Source organism: Protopterus annectens, chromosome 4.part0 (genome assembly GCF_019279795.1).
Source record: "Protopterus annectens isolate FY-2018-M chromosome 4.part0, PAN1.0, whole genome shotgun sequence".
Classification (NCBI taxonomy): Eukaryota; Metazoa; Chordata; order Ceratodontiformes; family Protopteridae; genus Protopterus; species Protopterus annectens.
The window spans coordinates 739925060-739952455 of record NC_056733.1 but is presented as its reverse complement, the minus strand read 5'-3'; the positions used below and the strand labels follow the sequence as shown (position 1 = coordinate 739952455).

The following is a 27396-nucleotide window of genomic DNA, read 5'->3' as shown; positions in this document are numbered from 1 at the left end:
TAAGTACCCCATTGGGGATCCTTTCTTCTTGCACTAACCGTGGTCAGAAAAAGTTAATTCTCTCACCTGTGAAAAACAAATACCACACCGAGAGTTCCACTCTTACTGCATCACTTGTTTAGGTCGAGACCATGACGTCCCTCGTCGCTTCTGTGTTTTGTTCAATGCCAGAACTATCTGTCGTCGGGCCCTTATTGTAGCCAGATATTTTCGCTTACATTCCTCTAATTCCAATATGGCTTCGGTAAGCTATCCGACAGCAGATTTTCCAAAAAAACGTAAAGATAAAGACAGAGACAGACCACACAGGTCCAAACCTACCGATGATGCTTCCATTAAGCTAGTCGTCAGTTCTCCGGTAGGCACTTTCACAGCCCCTGATGCCCGCTTCTGTTGATTTGCAGGCCGCTAACAAGACAATTTTGTAGTCTGGTATGCCGCAAAACTCTTCTTCGACTAAGGATCCTGAGGTTGTCTCACCCTCGGATGGGTCCAGAGCCGCTGAGCAGGCACCGGCTTCTGAAGAAGTCCTTCACACTGCCGAATCTCGACACAAACCAATGTCTTCTTTTGCTACTACTGTTCTTTCTAAAACTGCCGAGTTTCTTAGGCCCAGGGTACGAACTACACACAAGAAACCAACGAACCACTCTCAGGCGCCTGCTACCTTGTCTCAGTCTCAAATGCTTAAAATGGTGGAAGACCTTATCATGCAAATCAATCCAAAAGGAAGCGAGATCTGTCCCCTGTAGTTTTGTCTGAACAAGAGTCAGATGACTCTGATGCATCTCAGTATGAAGACATGTAACCCCTCTCCACTTATGAGGATTCTGATGCAGAGGATTCCATTCCTTCAGCCTCTCTCCCAGAGGATTTTTCCTTTGGGGAAACCCTGCATACCTTAATGGAGCATTTCCAATGGGAGAGTCAGGACTACCCTTGGTCTAAAAAGAGACTCAGGGAATTCCTAGATCTTCCACAACACAGATCCTTAGCCCCCCCCCCCCCCCCAGTCCTTGATGTTGTGGAGGATGTTTTTCTCGAATCCAGCTGGACTCCTGATGCCCTTCCACCTTCTCCCAGAAAACCACTGACTCACACAAATATCTTTTTAAAAATTCTACAGATGACCCTGAGGTCATCTCTCAATGACGAAAAAGGATTAAAACAACCTCTGCTAAGAATACCACCCCCTCAGACAGGGATTCATGAGCATTGGACAGATGGGGTAAAAAAGTATACACTTCAGCTACTCTTGCTATCAGGGCACTAAGTTGTCAGTTCCATATGCTGAAATTTCAGCAACTTACCTTGGAACTCCTTAAACAAAAAAAATGTCTTCCTTTCCTGCTTGGGCAGAATCTAAAGATTTACAAGATTTAATGCATTCTGTAAATGAAGTAACTAAACACACCTTGCACTGTGGGTTTGATGCCCTAGAAGCTTCTTGCAGGGCAACAGTCACTGGATCTGTCATTAGAAGGCATGCATGGCTTAAGGACCAGCCCCTGCCAGACCATGTCAAATCTAAATTGTTGGATGCTCCCTTGCACAGAGATAACTTATTTGGCACTAAGGAAGAAGAGGTCTTAAAAAAGATGGAAGAAAAAGCAAAATCTTTGCAAACAGTTAAGGATTTCTTGCAGGTCCAGCAGGTATTGTCCCTCTAAGCACTGGTCCTTTCCTGCTCACAATAAACCGGCCCAGCCGAGGTCCCATGGAAGCAGACTCCCCAAACAGTAGACCCAGGGAATACAGAGATCTAAGCAGTAGACTACCTCCACTTCAAAACCAGGGAGTTCTAAGCCACCCCTTATGGTAAGAACTCACAATGACTCACCACCTCCATCCCCTCCGTCTGCCCACCTTCACATACCCCTAGGAGGAAAACTCCCCTTTCACTCAAGCACCTGGACCGCCATTACCAAGGATCACTGGGTTCTGAACATTGTGTCTCAGGGATACACATTTTCCTTCCACACCCTTCCAACCCCAAAAGGGTTCCCAGATCTACCACCAAATCAGTGGGCAGAGGCTCAAAAGCAAATCCTTTCCCTGCTGTCTATGAGGGCAGTAGAGCACGTTCCTGCAGAACAGATGGGCCAAAATTTCTACTCCAGACTGTTTCTGGTATCCAGAAAAGAGATCACCTGGCGCCCCATCCTTGATCTATCCATTCTAAGCACCTTTCTGGTGATCCCAAAATTCAAAATGCTCACCCTACAGCAGCTGCTACCCATGCTCTCCAAGGACGCTTGGTTAGCCACTATAGATCTAAGAGGCCTACCTCCACATTCTTATCGGGGAAGCATGCAGGAAATATCTCCGCTTCAGGGCAGGATCTCAATACTTTCAGTTCTCTCTGCTTCCCTTTGGCTTATCTACTGCTCCCAGAGTTTTCACAAAATGTCTGGCTCTGGCCATTACCTTTTGCAGATAAAGAAATGTTCAGATTTACCCATACTTAGACAAATGCCTCATTCAGGCAGACAGCCAGGAAAAGCTGCTCAAGCACCTGGCCTTTGTAAAGACCCTGCTAACCTCCCTAGGGTACACAATCAACAAAAAGAAATCCAAACAGGTGCCCACACAAAGGATAAATATTCCTGGGAGCAAGTTTGGACACAGCAACCCAGATGGCATACCTTACTCCAGAGAAACAAACTTTCCTGACAGACTTCTTCTCTCAACTAGCCACCAGGCCCCAGCTAACTGCAAGGAAGATCCTGCAAGCTCTGGGGTTCATGGCATCTTGCATACTACTCATTCCATATGCCAGACTGCATATGAGGAAACATCAGTGGCACCTAAAGAGCCTTTAGTGCCAACACTCTCAGGACATGGAAACTCTTCTACCTATAATTCCTTGCCTCAGAAAACATTTTTTTGGTGGGCAGCAGCATGCTCCCTCAAGGGAATGCCTTTCTCCCCACCCCCCGACCCTCACCACAGATGCATCAGACTACGCTTGGGGTGCCCACCTGGAGGGCAGGTCCATATAGGGCCAATGGAGTCCACAGCAAATCCCTCTGGACATCAGTCAAAAAGAGATGATGGCTGTGCAGTACGCATTGATAGCTTTCAAGCCCCTTCTCTTTCCAGGGGTCTCTCCTGATTAAAACAGACAACACCACTGTGATGTGGTACATCAACAAGCAGGGAGGGACTCGCTCCTACCCTTTATGCAGGCTGGCCATGACCCTTTGGCACATAGCCTCTCCATGCAATTACACCTGTTAGCACAATTCCTACCATGGTCTCTCAACTCTCTGGCAGACCAGTTAAGAAGAAATCTTTTGGACCCACACGAGTGGCAACTCAACAGAAGTACCTTCACCCTAATAACTCTGAAATGGGGAACCCTGAAGGTCGACCTGTTTGTCTCCTACACCAACCATCAGCTCAGCAAATTCGGCGCCAGAGAGCATCACTGCTTGGCTTGGAAAGTGGATGCCCTGTCCTTCCCCTGGGTCACTCGGTCTGTGCCTTTCCTCCCCTCCCTCTCATCCCCAGGGTACTGCTCAAAATAAAACACAAGGACCATTCTTATAGCTCCAGAATGGCCCCGGCAGCACTGGTACTCCTTTCTGCGCAACCTCTCCCTGCTCCCCCCTTGGCATCTTCCTCAGATTCCAAACCTCCTGACCCAGAAGGAAGGGGAATTCATGCATCCCCAATTGCAGACTCAGTTTGGCAGCTTGGCTTATTCCCTAACCCCGAACCAATTTGCCAACCTCAGTAAACAGGTTCTGGATGTTATCCATGAGGCCAGACGTCCTAGCCACCAGAAAGTCTTATGCAGACAAATGGAAAAGGTTCTGCACCTGAATCCAGGCTAAGGGAGCCAATATGGCACAGCCCTCCCTCCCTCTCATCCTGGATTACTCAGCTGACCTACTACACAGTGGCCTCTCTTTCTCCTCTATAAAAAATCATGCCTCTGCTATTTCTGCTCATTTTCCCACTGAGCAGCCCCTTTTCTCACACCTTTTGATCAAACAGTTCCTAAGAGGGGCTAGCAACTTGAGACCACCCAGTAGGGCACGAACACCAGCTTGGGACTTTAACTTTGTTTAGGAAAAGCTCACCCTGCTCACTTTCGAACCAGCTTCTTCTGCAGAGCTAACATTTCTCTCCTGGAAAACAGCATTCCTTCTGGCCATCACTTCAGCCAGAAGAGTCTCTGAGCTGCAAGCACTCATGGCTGTGGAACCTTTCATCATTTTCATGCAGACAGGGTATCCCTCAGAACTAACCCATCCTTTATGCCCAAAGTGGTTTCCAGTGTGGCTCTCAACCAATCCATTCATTTGCCCACCTTTTTTCCCAATCCCCAGAATAAGAGGGAAAAAATTCTTCACTCTCTAGATGTGCACAGGCAGCTCAGATTCTATCTTGACAAGACTAAATCCTTCAGAAAGTCTGATCAATTGCTGGTTAGCTTTGCTACAGGGGCAGAAGGCAAAGCCATCTCCAAACAAACCATTTCAAAATGGATATCATACTGCATCTATTTCTGCCACAAACAGCATGGAAAGCCTCCCCCCAAGGGGGTCAGGACACACTCCACCAGAGCAGCCTCCACCTCTGCAGCTTTCCTTAGAGGAGTTCCCACCAGGGACATCATGGAAGCTGCCATTTGTTCACACTTTTACCAACCATTACCACCTGCCTCTCTCCTCCAAATCCAGGGCAGGGTTTCCCTCTGCAGTCTTGTAGGGCATCCTAGCTAGCCCCTAGTTGTGTTGACTGCCTCCACCCTTTTCCTCAGCTTTGGGAATCAACCCAAATATGGTGACTGCAACAGTGAAACATGAAGAACATAGTACAATTGTGTACATGTGCCATAAATGCAGATGTTCAAGTGTATTCACTGTTGCAGTCCTGGTTTCCCTCCCTCCATCCCCCTTTCTTCTCTTTTTCCTTTTATTACCATTCTAACTACTTGTTCTCCTTAACTTACAAGGGATTTTTTGGTATATATTTTCCGCTGGTGAGGTTTCTTCCACCAGAACCTGGCCTGCTACTTGGAGGCTGCTGACAGGTTAGGGCAAGAAAAACTGATGTAATGGCGTTGGCTGCCTTACTTTATACCACTGACAACCTGATGTCAGTCTTCAAGCCAACAGCAACCGATGAAGAAATAGTAAGTCTCTGGTATTCGGGTCGGCCGAGGGCTACCCTGGCAGGGATAACCCAAATGTGATGGCTGCAACCGTGAATACACTCGAACATCTACATTTACGGTAAGTGTACACAACTGTACTTTTTGTTGCTTGAAAATATTTTGAATGAAGGGATTGGTCTTGGCGTGAACTAAGGAGGGGGGGGGGGACAATCAGTGGCTAAAGAAGTAACCTCAGTTCCTTTGGATACTTTGGTATCCTGGTTTTGCAGCCACAGTCAGAATTACCCAAATATTAGCATTAAATTAAAAAAAATGAAAGTAATTCTAAATACTTATTACCTGCACCCGGAAGAACAGGGTGCAAACGTAGCCTGAATGTTGAGCCAATTTTTACTATTATTTTATTTCTGTGGGGAGAGGGAGAGGAGTAAGGAGCTATTGCCCCTGGCCTAGTGCACTACAAATGCAGTGGACTTAATTCAGAATTGTAATAGTTGTTAACGGTGAGACCGTGAGAGATGTTGCTTGCCGACCACCTACATAAGTTTTTTTTTTTTTTTTTTTTTTTTTTTTTTTTTAACACTTTATCTTGTGCAGAGTAATGGTGAGTGTGGAACAGAGGTGAAGAAGAGAGTACAGGCAAGATGGAGTGGGTGGAGAAGAGAAAAATTTTTCATCTGTATTTTTATTGTTTTATATTGAGTAATTAAACAGTTCATTTTAGTGGTAGTCTACTGCAGTTTTTTCGTTTTAAAAAATCTGTGCAGTTGAGAGGTATGGCACTACTACTTTTCCAGAGAATAATCACTGTTTGGCATTGCCATGTTTTCAGAATATTACGCAGTGTCTATGATTCAGCTAGTAGGTAAGCTGCAGCAGATATTTGTGTTAAAAATTTTGGTTGCTTGGTTGAGGATGATAATTAATCAGGGAATCTCAAGGTTACTGAAATGGTTGCATCATTCATGACCCCTCCTCATTGCTTATGTGGTGCGCAGCTGCAGGCCGTTAATTCTCTGTAGTAGCTAATTCATAGCACCTGTCCATTAGAGAGTACAGTCCATGCCTGCCCTTTCCTGGGTTCCCTAGGTTTGTCATGGTTGAGGAAAAAAATGAACCGTCTTAAATTATAAGTCAGTTTTTCTATCAGGGCAGAGGTATCTCATTCCATAGAGCAGCATAATTTCCACAAAGACAGGCACAGATGGAACTGACTGCTTTTTTTTTTTCTCATTTCCCTCCATTCCATGACATGCAGTTCTCGTTATATATTTCCCTGTGATAAATCTTGTGATAGAAGGATCATAGCTTGACTTGATATTGAATGTGCACTTTAGGAGTTCTGGCAAAAATTGCTATTTTTTACACCACAAAATGCAAAAATAGCTTTGGAGCTACTGAGTCTTGTACGATTTAACAGAAATATCTAATCCATTTCATTAACCCAACAAGGCCAAGGATGGTACTGTTGGTTCTTTCTAGCACACAGACTGTTGGCATTAAACTAATGGTGAGTATCAGTGACTTAGTGTATGCTTAACCTGTAGTCACTCATTCCTTCTCTCTAAGAAAATCGTGTTCTGTGGACATGTGTGAAACACACACACACCCCTCGATTCAAGGTGAGTAGCTATTATTGTCAGCTCAGAACCCTGCCATTTGGTCAGTCTTCCTTCCCTGGGGGCTTTATAGATATCTAGTTTTCAGATTGGAGACTCAGAATTGCCAATGTGAAAGTTGAAGTGCTGTTGCTATTTAAATGTCAAATTCTGAAACTAACTGTAATGCTAAAAAGCATTTTTGCAGAGGACTTTAGCTCTCCCCCCCCCCCCCCCCCATTGTGAGGCTTAGCCACACACACACGCATATATTGCTTGCATTCCCTTTCCAAAATCGATATACCATATAGTAAAGGAAATATTCAGAGGTACTGCAGCTTTAAACCTGGAATACATATAGCCATATTCACACTTTTCCATCTCACTCTTCCGAGGATTGCATTATGATCTTAAGACTTTCAACACCAGGATCAACTATACCCCTAAATGAGAACAAATACCTATTCATACCTTACATCTCCTTAGTCTCCCTTCACTCACTGCCGTACTTTTATCAGTTTCTCTTACCTAGCTTTCTCTCTAAATATACCATAAGCCTGCTTTTCCCTCACTTTGTATTGCAATTCCTGTTTGCATTACACTGACTTACCTTTAATTTCTCTATAAACTGGCTAAAATTTCTCAACTATTAAATCATTATCTTATAACCTTTATATACTCATAACCAATGTTTTCATATCATGCCTAATTTGAGATTATTTAAACTGCATTTTTTGTATTATCTTTTAAAACTACTTATTTTTGTATTATCTTTAAAGGCTGTAAAATTATTAATCTTAAAATGTTTTGTGATACCTTGGAGCTTTTCTCCAGGGCCTCCACTTTAAATGGGCTCCTACCCAGTCGGACTTTCCCAGTAATCAAATGCCAATAAATACATGAATAAACAAATAAAACAAGCCTTCACAGAGTGCCTAATGTCTGTAGTTGCTTGCCTCCACAGAGAGCATATTTACATTTTTCTCAGCCTAAATCAGATGCTTGAAACTATTTTATCACAAAAGTCACTGCAAGAAGCTGCAGCTGTAACTTTAGTCCCTTTTAGAGCCTTCATATCATTGTAACTCTGGTGAAGGTCCTTCCTGTTTTATTTCATTCGTGAAAGAGTTCAATGGGGCATGTCTGGATTCTAAACGTGTTGAGAACACTACTGCTCAGCAAAGCTTACACGTTAGTGGTGTTATTGGACTTCTCTTGCTAAGTTCTATCTTGACTAGGCAATACCTTTCTAGAGAGGTCAGGAACAAGTGGACCATTTAAAGGAAACACCATCTTGGAACTCTGTGATTATTTTTTTTTCTTTGGATCTTTGTTTTCTAAGATAATTTAATACATCAAAACCACCCTAGGTTCTTATAAAATTCTGTTTTCACAAAATGGCTGACATGGGGCCTGCCATATTAATGCGATCTTGTTTTAGTGCTTTCTTGTCCTCTTCCCAGAATTAATTTCAGATGTAAGGAAGTTGTGCTATCGTCTTATTACTCTGAGGTACAGTGGCAGCAGATTGAGTCACTGACATCTTAACTTCTGTAGCAAGATGCTTGCATATTTTCCTAACTTACTATTATATACATTTCTCTCATAGCTTGTTTTAAGCTGTTTGTAGTGTTTATGTAGCTCAAACCAAAGTAGCAGCTAAATTGCAGGCTTTTGTAGTGATTGGCATTTTGTAGTCCTAAAAAGCACTGACAGACCTTCCCCATACACTTCCTAAAGTGGCAAAACTACAGAGAACTGGTTCTACTACTTACAAGTGTCTGCAGCAATATAAAGATGAGTTTTATTTTTTTTTTGGGGGGGGGGCATCCTAAATGTTGAATAAATGTGCTAATGTGCTTTCTGTTTTTGCTGAAAGGTATTTTAAAAGCATGGTGCAAAAAAGCTACAGATGTCTGTTTTTGAATTTGTATTATGAGATTTTAAAAACTGAGCATGTATGCTTTTATATATATTTTCCCACTTCTTTTATATTGCTTCCCCTTGATTTGTTGTTTTGCAGCATACTATCGCTTCATCAAAAATCATAGTCTTTGAGCATTAGTGGTCCTGTGTGTAAGACTAACAATACTTTTGATAAAACTGTTGCATATGCAGAAAATACCACTTAAATGTGGATCACTATAAAAATGTGATACACTGTTAGTGTTGTCATTTTTTTTAGATGCCCAAAATGGAACAGCGTTCTTGCTAAAACTTGAGATTCTGTAAGACAAGTCATGCTATTATCGAATGAAAAAAAATAGTTTAATCTTATTACCAAAATAAAGGTTTGCGTTGTCGCCTCACAGTAAGACGCTGTCTGGTTCGATTCACAGCTAGAGCATCTTCTGCGTGGAGACATGCGTGAATGGGCGTACCTTAGTTGAAGGTTGTGCGTCAGGGCTAGTAACTCGGCACGTAAAAATCAACTACCAATCATTAGCGGACCGGAGTTCCGCTGTGGCGACCCCTAACCGGGAAAAGCCGAAAGACACAAACAAACCAAAATAAAGGTTCTGTGATGTGCAATGTTAGTTGTTTATACTACATTATATGATATTAAGATGACTAAGTGTGGTATCACAGCTTTCTGTGGTGTTTAGAGAAAAGTCAGAAAATATTCTTTATTTTGTACAATTTCAAGACAGTTGCCATTATTCTGTCTTCTTTCTCCTGCAGGCAGAGCTGCCCAAGTCAGGACTGGTCTGCAGAGAGAGAGAGCGAGACTGGTGGTAACCCTTTCAGCTAGGTGCGCCAATACTGTATGTTTTTCTCTGAAGTAAAGGCAGTGCAAAACACACAACTCTGTCCTTTTATTATTATTTTTTTTAATGCCAGCTGCTGATCTGCTGACTTTAACAGGACTGATTACTTATGTAAGAATGTGAGCAGTGCCTGAAAGGAGAAACTACAGAGTTCCTTTTGTCTGGTGTATGTTATGCAGGTAAAGACAAATGCATGAGAAGGTTAAAGTAAATGTTGGTGGGCTTTCCCTTCCTTTGATTCCAAGGCAAGGAAATCAAAGTTTTATAAAGTACAGGCAGATTTCTGGTACCTAAAGAATATTGGAACCTTATTGTACAAACAAGGGAAACCTATTTAAACTGGGAGAGGGTGGACTTTTCCTGTAAGCACTGGAGAAAATCCAGACTGTTGTAAACTGCTGTTTATAGACATGACAATGATCTTTCAGTTCCATTATGAAATTCCTCCTTGTTCTTGTATGAGTGATTGCACTTTCTAAAATCGAAGAGCTCCCCAGTAGTATTCTGCAGTTTTAGAAATGGCTAAGAAGTCCTCTACATTTTAGAAGCAGCTAAGGAGAACCCTACATTTGACTGAATAGCTACACTTATTCTTATTTCCTTCAGTAAATTCTCACTTCTCTAAAACATTTTGCCATTTCTGACTATGTCAGACTTGAGCATCTGTTAGAGTGCATTTTGTCATGGTTTCTGACTTCCACCTAGAATGGAATGATGTTCCTTTTTTGCAATAATAGAGCACATCAAACTTCTGTTTAGAGAGCTCTTAATTTAATTTATTCGTTGTTCATTATAGTTTGTTGACCAGAATGATGGGGTGAACTGCATGGGACCTTTTCAGACTATTCCTAAAGCACAAGATATGCAAAGAACAATTGTCATGATACAATGTAATTTTTTCTGAAACAGTAAAAGCATGTCCTTAAGGGCCCACTTGCATATATGCAATGGGCCTCCATTACAGGAGGTTTAAGGTATCACACAGTGAAAACACTAGCTTGGTTGGGTTTTTCTTGTAGCTTTTACTGAATGGTTTGTCTTTGTGACCTTTTACCATTTGGTTTGCAAGGTACAAGCAACTGTAGTCATTACTAGTCCATAAGGTTAGGTGCAGTCTGTTCTGCAAACATAGGCTAGATCGTGGGTATGAAACATAAAAGACTAGTTCTATTTCTATTCGTCAAAAAACTAAATATTATCTTTGTGTAGTCATTTGAAGGATATGCTTCAGCTTTAGAATGGTTTCGGGGGGGGGGGGGGCATCTGATGTATTCCTTATGAAAAATGAGAATATGGAGCATAGCTATTTGGCTACTCCACAGTTAAGACAATGGTCTCTTAGACGACTTTCATTTGGAACCTCCACTGAGATCTGTTCCAGTCTTTGGACTTGAATCTCATAAACAAGAACGTGATTTTACCACCTTTTCAGCCAGCACCAACTGTAATTCATAGTGCTTTTAGTTGAAAACCTTGTTGATGGTTGTCATCTCGGTTTTGTAAATCAAAAAATACTTCTATTTTCTTCCAGGAAGAATTGGTAGTCCACAAACAAATCCAAGAGCTTATTATTAGTAGTGTGTGTTTAATTTTAAACTACATTTTTCTCAGTGGGCAATACTGTACCCTACCTCTGAGAACCTGGATAGGGAGGGGATGTCATTTTTTGGCTGTGCATAGGTGACTTGGTGGTAGAAGTAGCAACTCACATTTAGAGGAGTGTCTGTAGTATTGAGTCTTAAGGTAATTTTTCTAAGTGAGAACTACACTATTCACAAACATTTGTTTATTTCTTCCTAGGAAGTGGCTGATTCTTTCCCTTGCTCTCTGTTGACATTTGAAAGTTGACGGTCTTTTCAAAGTGGGCCACATATGATGGAGGAGGTTGTGCCGTTGAGGTCATTTGCTAGATGACTTAGCAAAGAGAAATACTTGGTTTATTTTCTACCTTCAGTATTTTCTTTTTCTTGAATAGTACAGGGTCTCCGTAAGTTAACTGGAACGGGAGTATGTTTTGTGAGTTCTGTCTGAGCACAGAATTTGGTCCAGTGAAATGGATGGTTGAGGATGATTGTCACTATACTGTTGACATAGGAATGTGGAGGGGTTTTCAGAAGCTCCTTTGGTTTCTCTACAGGATCTTATGGTGATTGCAAAGAAGTTATATTTTCCATCCATAAAGAAGTTAAGATGCAATAACCAAACCTGCTTGTGTGTATTTGGTGTCTTTGTGTAGGTCGTGGTCACTGAAGATGTACCATACAGTTTTACCTCAGAAGGCTGTAGCATATGGGAGCATATGCTAGATCTCATATTGTTTTTATTCATTTTTTATGTGGAATTCAAAATGTGTCCAATCACAATATGTGTATCCAAAATAAATAAGGTAAGCCTCTATCAGGCATGTTTAAATCTCAGTCTAGCAGAGTTGTGGCTTCTTTCTTTTGTTTTTCCATATGTGCCTGTGTAACTTGAGCTTTGGTCCACACTTTGATTTTGCAAGTTTAATGTAGTTTTTGAGATGCAGATTTTCTATTATGATAACTATTTTGCAAGAGTTCTTAGTTCAGGGTGACCTTACCATATTTTCTGTATTTTTTCCTATTTGTGTTCTCCATTAAACCCTTTGTGACTGTGCCGGTGTTATTTATCTAGTACATACGGCCTCTGTAAGAAAACTAGAAATGTCATGTGAAGTACTCAGCTGCATGTTAGATATTCGTAAGTGTCCTCCTTTCATAAACTGCATTTTCAGAGTCTTGTTTTCCTTGATTCAGATGCCTAGTCTCATTTGATGTGTGACACAACCGTCTGTAATTTGGGCTAGTATTTTCAGCAGTGTATGGGGAGTTACTGGGGATGGGAATGTACTGGAGATAATTTGCAGGTGCCACAATATTTTTATAGGTGCATCTTAATAGTATGGTTGCAATCAGTGGACTAACACTCAGTAAGGACTGCTAGGAAATCTGCAACAGGAAGAGTCCTTTGCTACTCATAGCAAGCACTTATAAACCCTAGCACTAGAACCCCCTATACTGTACAGAAGGACAAGGCTTACTATTCGACCTTACCAGCCAACCAGTAAAACTGTTCACTGTACCTATCCAGGCATGTCCAAAGGGCAGTTTCAGGTGTACTCTCCAGTCCAACTGATGAATCTGGGCATTTTTAGGCAATGTTACAACTGCCTCATGTACACAGACAACCCTCTCCTCCTACCACCAAACACTAATACATGCTAGAGGTGCAATTATACAGCCAAACTGGAGGCTAAGCTCTCTCAACCCAAGACTGGATCAGACAGTCAAGAGGAGAAGGGAAATACTTGCATCACACCACCAGTCTGACATAGACCCATTAAACCAGCACCGGCAAAAAAAAATACATAAATACACAAAAACATACTCTGAGGCTCTAAATAAAAATCTGCAAAAGCAACAGAGTCCTCCAAAGCAGATATCCAAACAATTTCCACCCCCAACACAAACCATGAAACACATACTTCATATAATCAGTGTGCCACGCAATCACAGCCCTTAAGGCAAAATAACATACCCAACACACTAGTAATAGATGACTCTATAGTCGGGCACACTGATGTCCCACTCACTAGGCTGAACAAGGAGAAGGTTACTGTTAGCTGCCTGTCGGGGGTGCCAGGATCCGCCACATAACACAAGCACTCAGGTCACTCCAGAACAGGTACAAATATGACTCTGCCATTGTCCTTGTTGGTGTGAATGACCTGAGCCATACCTCCCTGGACTACATGAAAAGAGACATGGAAGAGCTCTCTGATCACGTAGCCCAGGCCGGTATGACCTGACCCTGAGTAGCATCCTGCCTACCCTCACCAAGAATGATGCCACTGTGTAAAGAAAAAAATATCAGTTTCAACAATTGGCTAAGTTTCTGGTGTCATTCAAAGGGGATCCAGTGTCTGTCCACCTGGGATGACATGCTCGACAAGCCACTCTGCTTCTCTAGAGACGGCTTGCACCTGTCACCCTTCTTTCGAATACTGGCCAAGGCTCTTGCCACCCCCATGGTGCCTTTTTTAGGCAAGGCTCAAAAGACAAACCCACCGCCGTAAGTAGCACAAGTAACAAAAAACTGAGGGTAATGCTACTCAATGCCAGAAGTTTAAACCTCAAAATGCATGCACTCCAGGCACTCCTTAGTATGGTGAAAATCGATATATGTGCAGTAACAGAAACCTGGTTTAAGGCTCCAGAAAGCACCCCAGCACTACCAGGCTACAACTCATACCATACATTTCGGCCACAGAACCCAGACTGAAATACAAAAGGAGGGGGTGTATCCATATTCATCAAGGATACCCACACCTCCAGGTTAGTGGCACTGCACGATGCTTCAGTGATCATCCACGTGCAACTAACAACGGGCAAAACTGCAATTCAAATTGTAGCTTGCTACAGATCACCCACCATGTCCCAGGACCCCCATTCCACGTTTCTGGAAATACTGGGAAACATAAGTCCTACCAAACACCCTAATATTGGGTGATTTCAATTACCCAAACATTAACTGGCAGAAGTACTCAAGTACTAACTCCCTTGCCCAACATTTCCTAGAATTTATAAACTCAAATGCCCTGGATCAGCTGGTCAACACTCCCACCAGAGGTGACAACATACTGGACCTGGTCATCACCAACATGGCGACCGGTGTTCCACACCAGAGGTCAACCCCTCGCTGGTTAGATCTGACCATAAACAAATCACTCTGGATATCCACATTCCACCACCAACCCCGGTCAAGGAAACCACCGTGAAAAACTTTTCAAAAGCAAACTTCACATTACTTAAGACCAAGGTGGAAAGTTTCAAAGCCCCCTTGCTAAAGGATAGCGCTGTCCATGCTGCAAAATCCTTTAGTAATGCGTTCTACGGGCACTTACAAAAATGCATGGATCATGCTATCCCAAGCAAAACCAAGTCTCACTCCTCTAAGAAAAGGAAACTAGTCTGGTGGACCCTGCCATAAACAAGCTGTACAACAGGAGGAGGAAACTAGTGCAGAAAAGAGTAAAATCCCAAGAAGGGAAGACATCCCTTATCAGTATCAGCAAGAAACTATGATCCCTCATAAAATCATCCAAGGCTAGCTTCGAAAGAAAAATTGCCAAGGACTTCAAAGATAATCACAAGGCATTCTTTAGCTATGTCAAGAATCTAAGTGGCAATGCTCAGATCTGATCGGAGTTAGTGCAGAATGGCACAAAATACACTGAACCCTGACCGATATCGCCAACTTTCTGGCAGACAGGTTCAGTGCAAACTTCACCCCCTCACCACCAAAAGGTGCCATAACCATACCAGAAGAACGTAGAGCCCCTGAAATCACAGACACTCAGGTTAAAACAGCCCTCTCCAAAGCCAAAACCACAGCATCAATGGGACCGGACGGTGTCCCAGGCTGCATCCTACATGAGCTCAAAGATGAACTAACCCCTCACTTAAACATACTGTTCAAACACAGCCTCTCCACAGGCTACGTACCCATAGAGTGGCACACAGCAACGGTTATTCTGCTCCACAAAGGTGGAGCCACAACAGATCCTGGGAACTATCGCCCTATAAGCCTGACTAGCTTGGTCTGCAAGGCTATGGAACACATCATCATGGAACTCATTAACAGAGACATTGGGAACCTCCAAACACTGGACCCTACCCAGTTCGGCTTTGTTAAGGGCAGATCATGCCTCCTAAACCTGGTGGATGTCTTTGAGACAGTTACCAAGGCTATAGACGAGGGAAAGGTGGTACACACACAGCCTACCTAGACCTTGCAAAGGCCTTCGACACCATTCCCCATTCTGGTATTATAGACAAGCTCACCAGCCTGAAAATAAACCCCTATGTCACAAGATGGGTTACCAACTGGCTCACGGACAGAACCCACTGAGAGTTGCGGGAACTAGGTCCAACTCTAAACCTGTTACAAGTGGCATTCCCCAGGGCTCAGTCCTAGGACCCCTCCTGTTCGGCATATACTTCTCAGAGGTGCAGGCAGGCACAGGAGGACTATGGCTGACCAAGTTCGCAGACTACTGCAAACTAGGGTCTATAATTGACTCTCCAGCTGACACAGACATCCTCCAAAAGGGTCTTACTGAGACAGATACCTTGTGTCAAAATCATGGCCTCAAGCTAAATGCCAAAGAGTGCATAGTCATCCCCTTTGGAAAAAACAAGGTACCCACAAACTACCACGTAAGTGGTAGTCCCCTAAATACGGAAAACGTAATAAGAGATCTGGGGACCCAAGTAGATGGTAATCTCTCCTTTGATAATTACATTGCCAAAGTGGTTAGAAAATCCTTCATGTGGCCCACCTAATCATAAAAGGGTTCGCATCCAGATCAAAAGAGGTCATTGTGCCCCTCTACTCATCAGACCCATCATAGAGTACAATGCCCCATTTGGGATGTACCTTACAAGACTCCTGCAACAGCTGGAAAGACCACAGAAGTAACTCACCAAGAGGATCACTGGCCTCAAACAGATGCCCTATGCAGCTCGACTGAAGAAACTCCAGCTGTACTCGGTTGCATACCACCTACTCAGAGGTGATCTCTGCCTGACATACAAGGCCATGTCCAACCCAGAATTGATGGACATGCTCCACCTAAAGAAAGTCATATCCCCTCAAGCCACACGCTCTAGGGATCTAAACCTCACCACAACAATAAATAGGACATGCTGGAGGGATAGATTCCTGTCCCAGAGACTTCCCATGCTTTGGAACAAGATTCCAGTTTACATTAAGCAGAGCTCCTCACTAACACTCTTCAAGAGAAACCTTGACGAGTGAATGGGAAACAGAAAGTTTATCCCGGGGATCACTTCAGTGGCTCTACTGGACGTAGGCACGGGGAACTAATCTAAGGGGGCGGCGAAAGCCAACACATTCTGGCTAGGCTTATAAATGCCTTCGGGCAGATAGCCTAGTACCTCACCTATGAACCTACAGAGATACTGCAGAGAGACACTGCCTGAAATCCAGTCTTGAGTACTTCACACAAGTTTTCTCTTTGCTTGATGTCCTTCCTAAAAGAACAAAAATAAATGAAAATTGTGAATATGAAAGAAAAGCACTTTTAGAAAAAGTGAAACTTGGAAACACTAATATTTTAATCGTTGTTGTTTTCTCTCAGCTCATTTAGTTGTACTAGCTCTCTGAAATCCTGATATGTTGTTCCTTACCACATATATGGGTAGATGAGCAAAGCTAGCATTGTTCAGAGCTATCAAGTTTTATTTATTTAATAGGGGAATGTTCACTTTTAATTAATGATGTTTCTTCTGTCCTCAGATGGTGTGCTTGCGAGAAGGTGACCAACGAATTCTAGGACTTCATTTTGTGGGGCCAAATGCTGGTGAAGTAATTCAAGGATTTGCTCTTGCAGTGAAGTAAGGCTTTACTAAAGTTTCTTATTTTACTGAATGTTAGTCTACTGTGCCTGTCCTTATTTTAACTGACACATCTCTGGCTGCTGCCCCACATGCCTACTCTAAGCAAGCAGTAATGCCCGATTGGGTGTCTATTACTGTGTAAGTAACACCTGCCCAGGGATGTTCTGAGACCCATCGACTCAGGTGGAGGGACTCTGCACTCCTGGAAGTGCATTATTTACACAATAACACACACCCTGGAGGGTGTGTTATTGTGCTTGGAAAATGGGCTGACTGTTAAATTGTTTTTGTTTTTTAATTAATATATATATTCATAATTTTAATGTAAAATACTTCCTCTGTCTACTGTTTCAAACTTGCTGTAGTATATACTAACTAATCATTGAGAGCTGAAGGCACTAAATAATGAGTTATGTTTGAGTTTCAGAATTTCTCATAGCTCCCAACTAATCAGGGGCACTTTTAAAATATAGTACTATTAGTATGCAGAATACGAGAATGTGAATTAATACATATTTTCTGAAGTAAAAAGACTTCATCTCTCTTGTCATTGTTTAAGTGTAATACAGCACCTTTTTTACTAAATTCCCCAGTTTTTTGAGAGATTAAGGGAGGCAGAGCTGAAATTTGAGTCAAAATCAAGTGTCCCTGAAAATCAGGGACAAGTGAGAGCTATGTACTTCGTATCCATCAGAGAATGAATGTTAACATAAATCATGTTATAGCAACTTTCTAATTGTAAAAGAGCAGTATTTAAAATATGTCCCTACTTTTTAATCCTTTGTTCCCCCATTATTTTAGGCTTTATTCAGATTTCTTGAGCCAAGAGGTTAAGTATGCATATCTTTTAAGAGTTGCATCCACTGCACTGATGAATCTCCCTCCGTCTCTTTCTCTCATACACACACACACAAACACCCATACACTCAACACACAGACAGAAACATAAACACACACACTTTTCTATCTTTTATTACCCGTTTAATTTTACACTCACTAAACAGCAAAAGTGATGCTTAGCAAACTTAAAATGTCTCAATCGCTGTCACTCATACTTTCATGCACATACACACATTTTTCTTTTTTTTGTTTTAATTTTGTACTCACTGAACAGCAAAACTACTGCTCAGTGAGCATAAAATAATAGTGATCATTATCTCCGTTACAGTCCAAGCTCCATGGCAGCTTAATATGCTGCCATGAAGCGGCGGACTTCTGTATTAGTAGCTGCTGGAGATTGTTCGTTCTCCAGTCAGCGTGACGATGTACAGGTCACCTATTCTGTAAGCCCTGTTAACATCCATCAGTGATGTTTCCATCCCATGGCTAAACATCAGGTAATTTATTTTCTGGCCTTATCTGATGTAGTTACGCACTTCAGAATAGTCAGTTACGCACTTCAGCATAGTCAGAATTGCCTGCCTTTCTGTTATGGATGAGCATGCAATTTGATACTCATGCATCATCCTCCATTCATGCAAGACACATACCAGTTTGTTTAAAAAGTAGTAGTTGAACCAAACCAGAAGTGGTGGTTCAGGGCTAGAACAAGAACACTCACAAGGAAAATGCACATAAGGAAAGCCTCGGACCACCTAGAAAAAATGATAAAGCAGATGTTGCTCCAGTGTTAAAAACCACATATGAGAAATAAACAAGTCCATACACAAAAAACAATGGAACGAGTCCATACACAAGCAAGCAGTGTAGCACTTTCATCCTTACATTTCCCAGACTTCTTCAGCACTACTTTGCCTCAGTACAACTTGTATTTTATGTAGCTTCCCCATTCCAAAATGTTCTGTCCATTTAAAGTATCCAAAAAAATTAAACTACTTTCTTGGAAAATGTAGAATATGTAAAAATCCTTAAAAGATGTATAAAAACTTGATTCTGAATTAATAAATCTGTAAAAATGTGAATATATATTGAAAAAAATGTGTATGTTTTAAGAATATGCGAGTTCAGGCATTTTCAGAACAGTATGACTACTGATAAAATTAAATTGAAAGTTAGTTCAGTAGTTGTGAAGCACCCTGAGGTTGATCAACATGAAGAGGACCAGACTGCAGCAATTGTACAAAGATGTAACATAAATACTTGGACAAAAAAATGAACCAGATGCTGAACAGGAACTAAAATCAGTAGGACATTGGAAGAGGATATCAGGTCACGCAATAAAAGAATTGAAGACATTGAGGAAGCTCTAAGTTTAATAGTTTGATCTGATAAAAGTGCGTAAGTCAGAAATCAAAATAAGAGAAGAAATAACAGCAGACTAAGCACCTCAGGAAGATGTAAAGGAGAAACAGTTTGAACTGGTGGAGAGAGAATCCCAGATTTTCTGCTGTCCCTGAAAATCTGGAGGGAACTGATTGTATTAATTTTATGAAGCACCAAATAAAAAAATAAATGGGCATGCGTTCCTCATCAGGAGTTACTGAATGAGAGGAAACCCAGTTACTTTCAAGGTATTTGTCTCACTAAAGGTTTGTACATCATACTAAACTATCAAGTAGAATGGACTTGTGCAGGGCAGCCTTTAACCAGCAAGACAATCCTCCTGGCCAAGTTGGACCTTTGCCTGTCAAGCTCTTCCTACTAATCAAAAAGCAGATAGTAGACTGGCAGAAAGATGCCTGCAAACTCTCTGAAAACATCAAAGAGCTGTGAGGAAGCTGATTGAGTTGGAGGAAGACCACTAGCACACTTGACTTACTGAATGAGTAGAACTGGTAAATATAAATTCCGCTTGTGCATATTTTAGCTGAGTGCCATTAAATAAGTGGGGGAGGGCATGTTGGGAGGTGAATGTTTTTCATTTTTTAAGTTTTAAGCAATGTATAATTTCAGTGAAGTTATGTATTAGTAGTACTTAGTAAACTTGTGTAACAATTTTGCAGTTGCTAGGAGGGTTAGGACTTGAGCGCTGGATAATTTAAAGCAAATATAAACTTTTCAGAGAAGTTTTATTAATACTTCAAGCTGTAAAATAGATTGGTGTGCAAAGAAGTAAGAAGTGATGCTTGTAATAGCTCAAAATGCAACTGGGGCTGAGAAAACAGTTAAATGCTAGCCTAGGTTTGTTAATGTGAAGATTTCGATTTCCTTAGCTGATGGATGAGCATAGTTTATAGGAAAAGATGAGGTTTGCGAGAACTCAAACGTCATCGGAGGGTTCAAGGTGAAATGACTGAAGTAACTGACAGAAATTAATTGAGGCACCCGAGAACTCTAGGAATTTGGTTATGGGATGTCCAGACAGCTTGTTAGGGGTGATTATTGCAAGAAATCTTCAAGAGCTTTGAGTAATTGTTTTTTAAAAGGGCATAGGCATGTTAAAGGATTAATAGTAATAAAAATGAAAACTGAAGTATTTTAAATTAAAAAAGAATGCACATCTCCAATAGCTTCTGTGAATACACAAGATTGAATTAAAAGTTTAAAAATATTTTACCTGCTAAATGTTGGCTTAGATAAAGGACTAAAGAGCTTGTAAAATGTAAAAGAGAGAAAACGTTCACAAGTTTATTTTCGTGTGCATGTGGGAGACAGTTTTGCTGCTGTAAACTACTCAGCCAAGCTCCTTGTGGTGTCCTGCAGAGTACTACAAGCAGCAGAGCGGAAAGAGAGTGACTTTCAAAAGATTTAAGTATATTTTTTCTCTGCATTTTCTCCTGCGACTGCTAGTCTCGCCGAAAAGCGATTTCTGGCAATTCTGAGCTTTAAAAACTCCTTGCTGCATACTAAAAACTGTTTTTTGCTGTTAGCACTTTTACAAGTCGTTTAACTGTTGTAGGCTACACACTAAAGTGCACTAGCCTGATGTAAGCATTTAAAGTGCTTTTGTGAATTTTTCTTGTATCTCTGCCAAAAAAGAAAAAAAACAAAAAAAGAATTCTTGTTTCTCGCCTTTTCTAAGCTAGTCTAGTCCAGTTTTCAGGTTTTGCTGAATTCAGGACTGTGGTATAAGTTCCTGTGTTACCCATATCCTTACTTGGATAGGAGGAAGTTTCTCAGTTCACCAGGAACTTTGAGCAGCCTGTCTGTCCCTGGAGGAGTGGTCACAGCCCAGCAACTTGTTGTTTATTGGCCATTTTGGGCTAATTCCTAACTCTTTCATCTCCCTGCCTTAAAACCCGAATTTGCACGGTTGCTTATAAAGTACTCAGCCAAGCACCTCGTGGTGTCCTGCAGAGTACTACAAGCAGCAGAGCGGAAAAGGAGTGACTTTCAAAAGATATAAGTATATTTTTTCTCTGCATTTTCTCCTGCGACTGCTAGTCTTGCTGAAAAGCGATTTCTGGCAATTCTGAGCTTTAAAAACTCCTTGCTGCATACTAAAAACAGTTTTTGCTGTTAGCACTTTTACAAGTCATTTAAAGTCATTTTTTGCACTGTTTAACTGTTGTAGGCTACACACTAAAGTGCGCTAGCCTGATATAAGCCAAGTGTTTTTGTGAATTTTTCTTGTATCTCTGCCAAAAAAGAAAAAAATAATTCTTGTTTCCTGCCTTTTCTAAGCTAGTCTAGTCCAGTTTTCAGGTTTTGCTGAATTCAGGACTGTGGTATAGGTTCCTGTGTTGCCCATATCCTTACTTGGATAGGAGGAAGTTTTTCAGTTCACCAGTGAGAGTGGGGAGCTTTGAGCAGCCTATCTGTCCCTGGAGGAGTGGTCACAGCCCAGCAACATGTTGTTTATTGGCCATTTTGGGCTAATTCCTAACTCTTTCATCTCCCTGCCTTAAAACCCACATTTGTGCGGTTCTGCACATAGTGCAGTGCTGGTTAGCTAGGGTTAAACTATTCCAGGCTCCACAAAGTCTGCTCTTCAATTTTTCTCTTAGAACCAGTCTAACTCTCAAACTAAGCACTCTAACTTCTCTTTTACAGCCAAGCACTTGCTCCAAGCTCTCAGTAAGCACTGATAAATGGTAACACAACACCTCCCCCTTTACTAAACAATAGTTCAAGGCTCCCTAGCTCGTCCCTACCGGGAAATCAGTAAACAGTTCAGTTATCCATACAGGCATGTCCAAAGGGAAGTTTTAGGTACACTCTCCAGTCCAGCTGGTGAATCTGGGAATCTTGAGGCAATGTTACAATTGCCTCAAGTACACAGACCACCCTCTCCTCCTTCCAACAAACACAAATGTATGTGAGAGATGCAACTATACAGCCGAACTGGAGGCCAAGCTCTCTCATCCCAAGGCTGGAACAGCCTGTCAGGAGGAGAAGGGAAACACTTGCACCACACTTCCAGTCTCACATAAAGCAATCATACATGCACCAGCAAACAACACACATAAATACTCAAAAACATACTCGGAGGCTCTAAATAAAAATCTGCCTAAGCAGCAGAGTACTCCAAAGCAGACATCCAAGCAACATCCACCCTCAAACAAAAATCGTATATCACATACTTCACAAAGTCAGTGTGCCAAGCAATCACAGCCCATAAGGCACAACAACACACCCAATACACTAGTAATAGGTGATTCTATTGTCAGGCACACTGACGTCCCAGTCACTAGACTGTACAAGGAACAGGTTACTGTGAGCTGACTGTCGGGTGCCAGGATCCGCCACATAACACAGGCACTCAGGTCATTCCAAAACAGGTACAAATATGACTCTGTCATTGTACATGTTGGTGTGAACGACTTGAGACGTACCTCCCTGGACTGCATGAAAAGAGACATAGAGGAGCTCTCTGATCATGTAGCCCAGGCAGGTATGATCCTGACCCTGAGTAGCATCTTGCCCTTACCAAGAATGATGCCCACAGTACAAGGAAAAAATGATCAGTTTTAACAATTGGCTAAGCTACTGGTGTCATTCAAAGGGGATCCAGTGTCTGTCAGCCTGTGACGACATGCTTGAGAAGCTACGCTGCTTCGCCAGAGATGGCTTGCACCTGTTGCCCTTAGGCTTTCGAATACTGGCCAAGGCTTTTGCCACCCCCATAGTGCCTTGTTTAGGCAAGGCTCAAAAGACAAACCCGCCTCCATAAACAATACAAGAAACCAAAAACTGAGGATAATGCTACTCAATGCCAGAAGTCTAAACCTCAAAATGCACGCACTCAAGGCACTCCTTAGCATGGAGCAAATCGATATCTGTGCAGTAACAGAAACCTGGTTCAAAGCTCCAGAGAGCACCCCAGCACTACCAGGCTACAACTCCTACCATAACTTTCAGCCCCGAAACCCAGACTGAAATAAAAAAGGAGGGGATGTATCCATTTTCATACAGGATACCCACACCTCCAGGCTAGTAGCACAGCACGAGGCCTCGGAGACCATCCATGTGCAACTAACAGTGGGCAAAACTGCTTTTCAGATCATAGCCTGCTACAGATCTCCTACCCTGTCTCAGGACCCTCACTCAGCATTCCTGAGAACACTGGAAAATACAAAGATCCTACCAAATACCATGATATTAGGAGATTTCAACTACCCAAACATTGACTGGGAGAATTACTCAAGTACAAACTCCTTTGCCCAACGCTTCCTAGAGTTTATAAACTCAAACGCCATGGAACAGCTGGTCACCACGGCCACTAGAGGTGACAACATACTGGACCTGATCATTACCAACATGGGGGATCAGTGTCTGAGGTAAACCCCTCGCTGGTAAGATCAGATCACAAACTAATCACACTGGACATCCACATCCCAACCCCACCACCAGTCAAGGAAACCACTGTGAAAACCTTTTCAAATGCAAACTTCACAATTCTCAAGACCGAAGTGGAAAGTTTCAAAGCCCCCTTGCTAAAAGGATAATGCTATCCAATCCGCAGATTCCTTTACAAGTGCATTCTATGAGCATCTACAGGGATGCATGGATCGAGCCATCCCAAGTAAAATCAAGACTCACTCACTCCAAAAAAAGGAAACCAGTCTGGTGGTTCCCAGCCATAAATAAGCTATACAACAGAAGGAGGAAACTACTACATGATAGAGTAAAATCCAAAAAAGGAAAGGCATCACTGATCAATATTAGCAAAAAAACTATGATCGCTCAAAAAATCATCCAAGGCCAGTTTCAAAAGAAAAATTGCCAAGGACTCCAAAGATAACCACAAAGCCACCTTTAGCTATATCAAAAATTTAGGTGGCAACTCTCAGATATGCTCTGAGCTAGTGCAAAATGGCAAAAAATACACTGAACCAACTGACATTGCCAACATCCTGGCGGCCAAGTTCAGTGCAAACTTCACCCCCCCCTCACCCCCAAAAGGGCCCGTGTCCATCCCAGAAGAATGCAGAGCCCCAGACATCTCGGACATGCAGGTAAAAACAGCCCTCTCCAAAGTTAAGAACCCAGCTTCAATGGGACCGGATGGTGTCCCAGGCTGCGTCTTACACGAGCTCCAAAAGGAACTAAACCCTCACCTAAATTCACTGTTCAGACTCAGCCTTACCACAGGCTATGTACCCAAAGAATGGTGTACAGCAACAGTCATCCCACTCCACAAAGGTGGTGCCACAACAGAACCTGGAAACTATCGCCCTATAAGCCTGACCAGCTTGGTCTGCAAAGCTATGGAGCGAATTATCATGGAACTCATAAACAGAGACATTGGGAACCTCCAGACACTGGACCCTACCCAATTTGGCTTTGTTAAAGGCAGATCCTGCCTCCTAAACCTAGTTGACTTCTTTGAAACAGTTACCAAGGCCATAGATGAAGGAAGGTAGTCCACACAGCCTACCTGGACCTCGCTAAGGCCTTCGACACCATTCCCCACTCTGGCATCATAGACAAGCTTACTAGCTTGAACATTAACCCCTATGTCACGAGATGGGTGGCCAACTGGCTCACGGATAGAACACACATGGTCAGAGTTGTGGGTGCCGTGTTCGACTCTAAACCAGTCACAAGCGGCGTTCCCCAGGGCTCGGTCCTGGGACCCCTCCTGTGCGGTATATACTTCTCTGAGGTACAGGCAAGTAAGGGAGGACTATGGCTGACCAAGTTTGCAGATGACTGCAAACTAAACTGGGGGCCATAATCGACTCTTCGGCTGACACAGACATCCTCCAGAAGGGTCTTACAGAGACAGATACCTGGTGTCAAAACCATGGCCTCAAGCTAAATGCCAAAAAATGCATAGTCATCCCCTTTAGAAAAAACAAAGTGCCCACGAATTACCACTTAGGTAGGTGGTAATCCACTAGGTATGGAAAATGTAATTAGGCACCTGGGGACCCAGGTAGATAGCAACCTCTCCTTTGATAATCATATTGCTAAAGTGGTTAGACATTCCTTCTATATAGCCCACCTAATCATGAAAGGGTTCACCTCTAGATCAAGAGAGGTCATTGTGCCTCTCTACTCATCACTTATTAGGCCCATAATAGAGTACAGTGCCCCATTTGGTGTGTACCTTACTTGGCACATGCAACAGCTGGAAAGACCACCGAGGTACCTCACCAAGAGGATCATGGGCCTCAAAGAGATGCCCTATGCAGCTCGAGTAAAGAAACTCCAGCTCTACTTGGTTGCTTACCGCCTGCTCAGAGGTGATCTATGCCTGACATACAAGGCCATGTCCAACCTGGAATTAATGGACATGCTCCACCTCAAGAAAATCAAATCTCTTAGAGCCACATGCTCCAGTGAATTAAAACTCAGCACAACAATAAACAGGACATGCTGGAGGGATAGATTCCTGTCCCAGAGACTTCTCTCGCTCTGGAATAGAATCCCAGTTTATGTTAGGCAGAGCCCCTCACTGACTCTCTTCAAGAGGAATCTTGACGAGTGGATGGGAAATCGTAAATTTTCCCCTGGGATCACTTCAGTGGCCCTGCTAGACAGAGGCCCAGGAAACTAATTTAAAAGGGAGGCGAAAGCCAACACATTCTGGATAGGCTTATAAATGCCCTTGGGCAGATAGCCTAGTACCTACCTATGAAACAAATGGAGAACATCTTTACTTATAACAGGCTTTGAACCTTAGTACAGTAAATCAGAATGTTATAGAAGGTATTCATTGTGGCGCATATGATCTTACCTGGGAAGTGTGTTTTCCACTTCAAAAATCTACATATCTATAACTTTTTCATGAGTATGGCAGGTTGCTGTAATTTTTTTTTAACAGAAGATATAATATTAAGCTTAAAAGATTTGTGAAACTGAAAAGCTGTAGGAGATTTGCCTGACAGCCGGGAAAATACTTGTTAACTCTATTAACAGGGAAGTCATGCATATAAGATAAACTAAATGTGCCATGGTCCAAAAGTAAATACAGTTTTTACATTTTAAGACTGCTCACTAAAAATATTGATATGGAATGTTAATGGTTTGAAAAGTAATGAAGCAAAACAGAAACTATGCAGAATGCAAGGGCAGTATTGCAAGAGTTGCATCTGGCCTAGAACCAAACAAGATAATTTGACAAAAAGTTTCAGGGTGAACATTCTGCTGAGGGTCAAGGACACTGAAAAAAGTGAGTATATATAAGGAAATGTGCACGTATAAGGACAAAAGAAAAACAAAAGGATAATTAAGGCAAATTTATTGGACTAGGAAAGAGGATTACTTTACCAGAAAGGCTCAACCAGACTCTGCTACACTTTGCTGTGAAGGAAAGGTTAGTTTGCTTTTATTTGTTGTATTTTGTATTACTTTATTGCCTTTTTATATTTTGAATACTGTAGTTTGTTTTCTTTTCCTTGTGTTTTACTTGCATTCTGCTTTAACTGCATATTAAAACTTCAAAAGAGACCACAGCTCTCTCTCTTCTGAGTCAGGCAGACATTTTTTCCCACCCAGTTACAGTTGTCTTGTTAAACACCACTGTCTTTCTAGTTGCCTGCCTCTTATGTTAATTTGGCCATATATCTCATTTCCTCTCTGCTTTCACTGGCTTGTGTGAGTAATCATAAAATTATCATTTTTGAAATCACTCCCCTTCAACTATTTAAATTTATTGGCCATCCTATTGTATTCCATAGTATCAGAATACAAAAGTGACCACCCCTTTCAATCCATCTTGCTGTTTTAAAAATAGTAACTCTCCACTAAACCTTAACTTTTTAAACAGGTAAAACGTAAGATGTTATGTGATCCTATCTCGCCTACATTCTGTACTGATGGGCTCGGAGCCGATCCCTCGGCTCCGACTCGGCACGCTTATGCTATAGAGCGAGGCCTCTTATTGGCTGAGCTATCTTTATCCCAGGATGCACCACCACTAATCCCCCAGATCTTGTTTGCCGCTTACAAGCTTAGACGTGGTCTCAACTTGGCTGGGCTAAGTACTATTTATTTAGGCTTTTTCCTGTCAGAATTTTGCTTACTTTGAACCCAAAAGCTGTTTTAACAGCTATTGTTGTTATACGAGTGTGATTGATTAATTCGTGTTTTTTTCGTCAAGGAAGGTTTCCCGTTTTAGTTAGAGGGGCCTTCCCCTGTTGCTTTACTACTAGTGTTTCTTTCCTGGGTCA

The 27396-nt window shown here is 42.1% G+C and overlaps 1 protein-coding gene across 1 annotated transcript in view; it reads left to right on the top strand.

The window, feature by feature from the left end:
- TXNRD2 (thioredoxin reductase 2) overlaps positions 1–27396 on the top strand; it is a 1479392-nt gene that overhangs the window by 1374804 nt on the left and 77192 nt on the right. The window contains exon 16 of the mRNA XM_044068698.1: positions 16836–16933. Within this exon, the coding sequence (XP_043924633.1) occupies positions 16836–16933 (98 nt within the window). The remainder of the gene's footprint in view (positions 1–16835; positions 16934–27396) is intronic.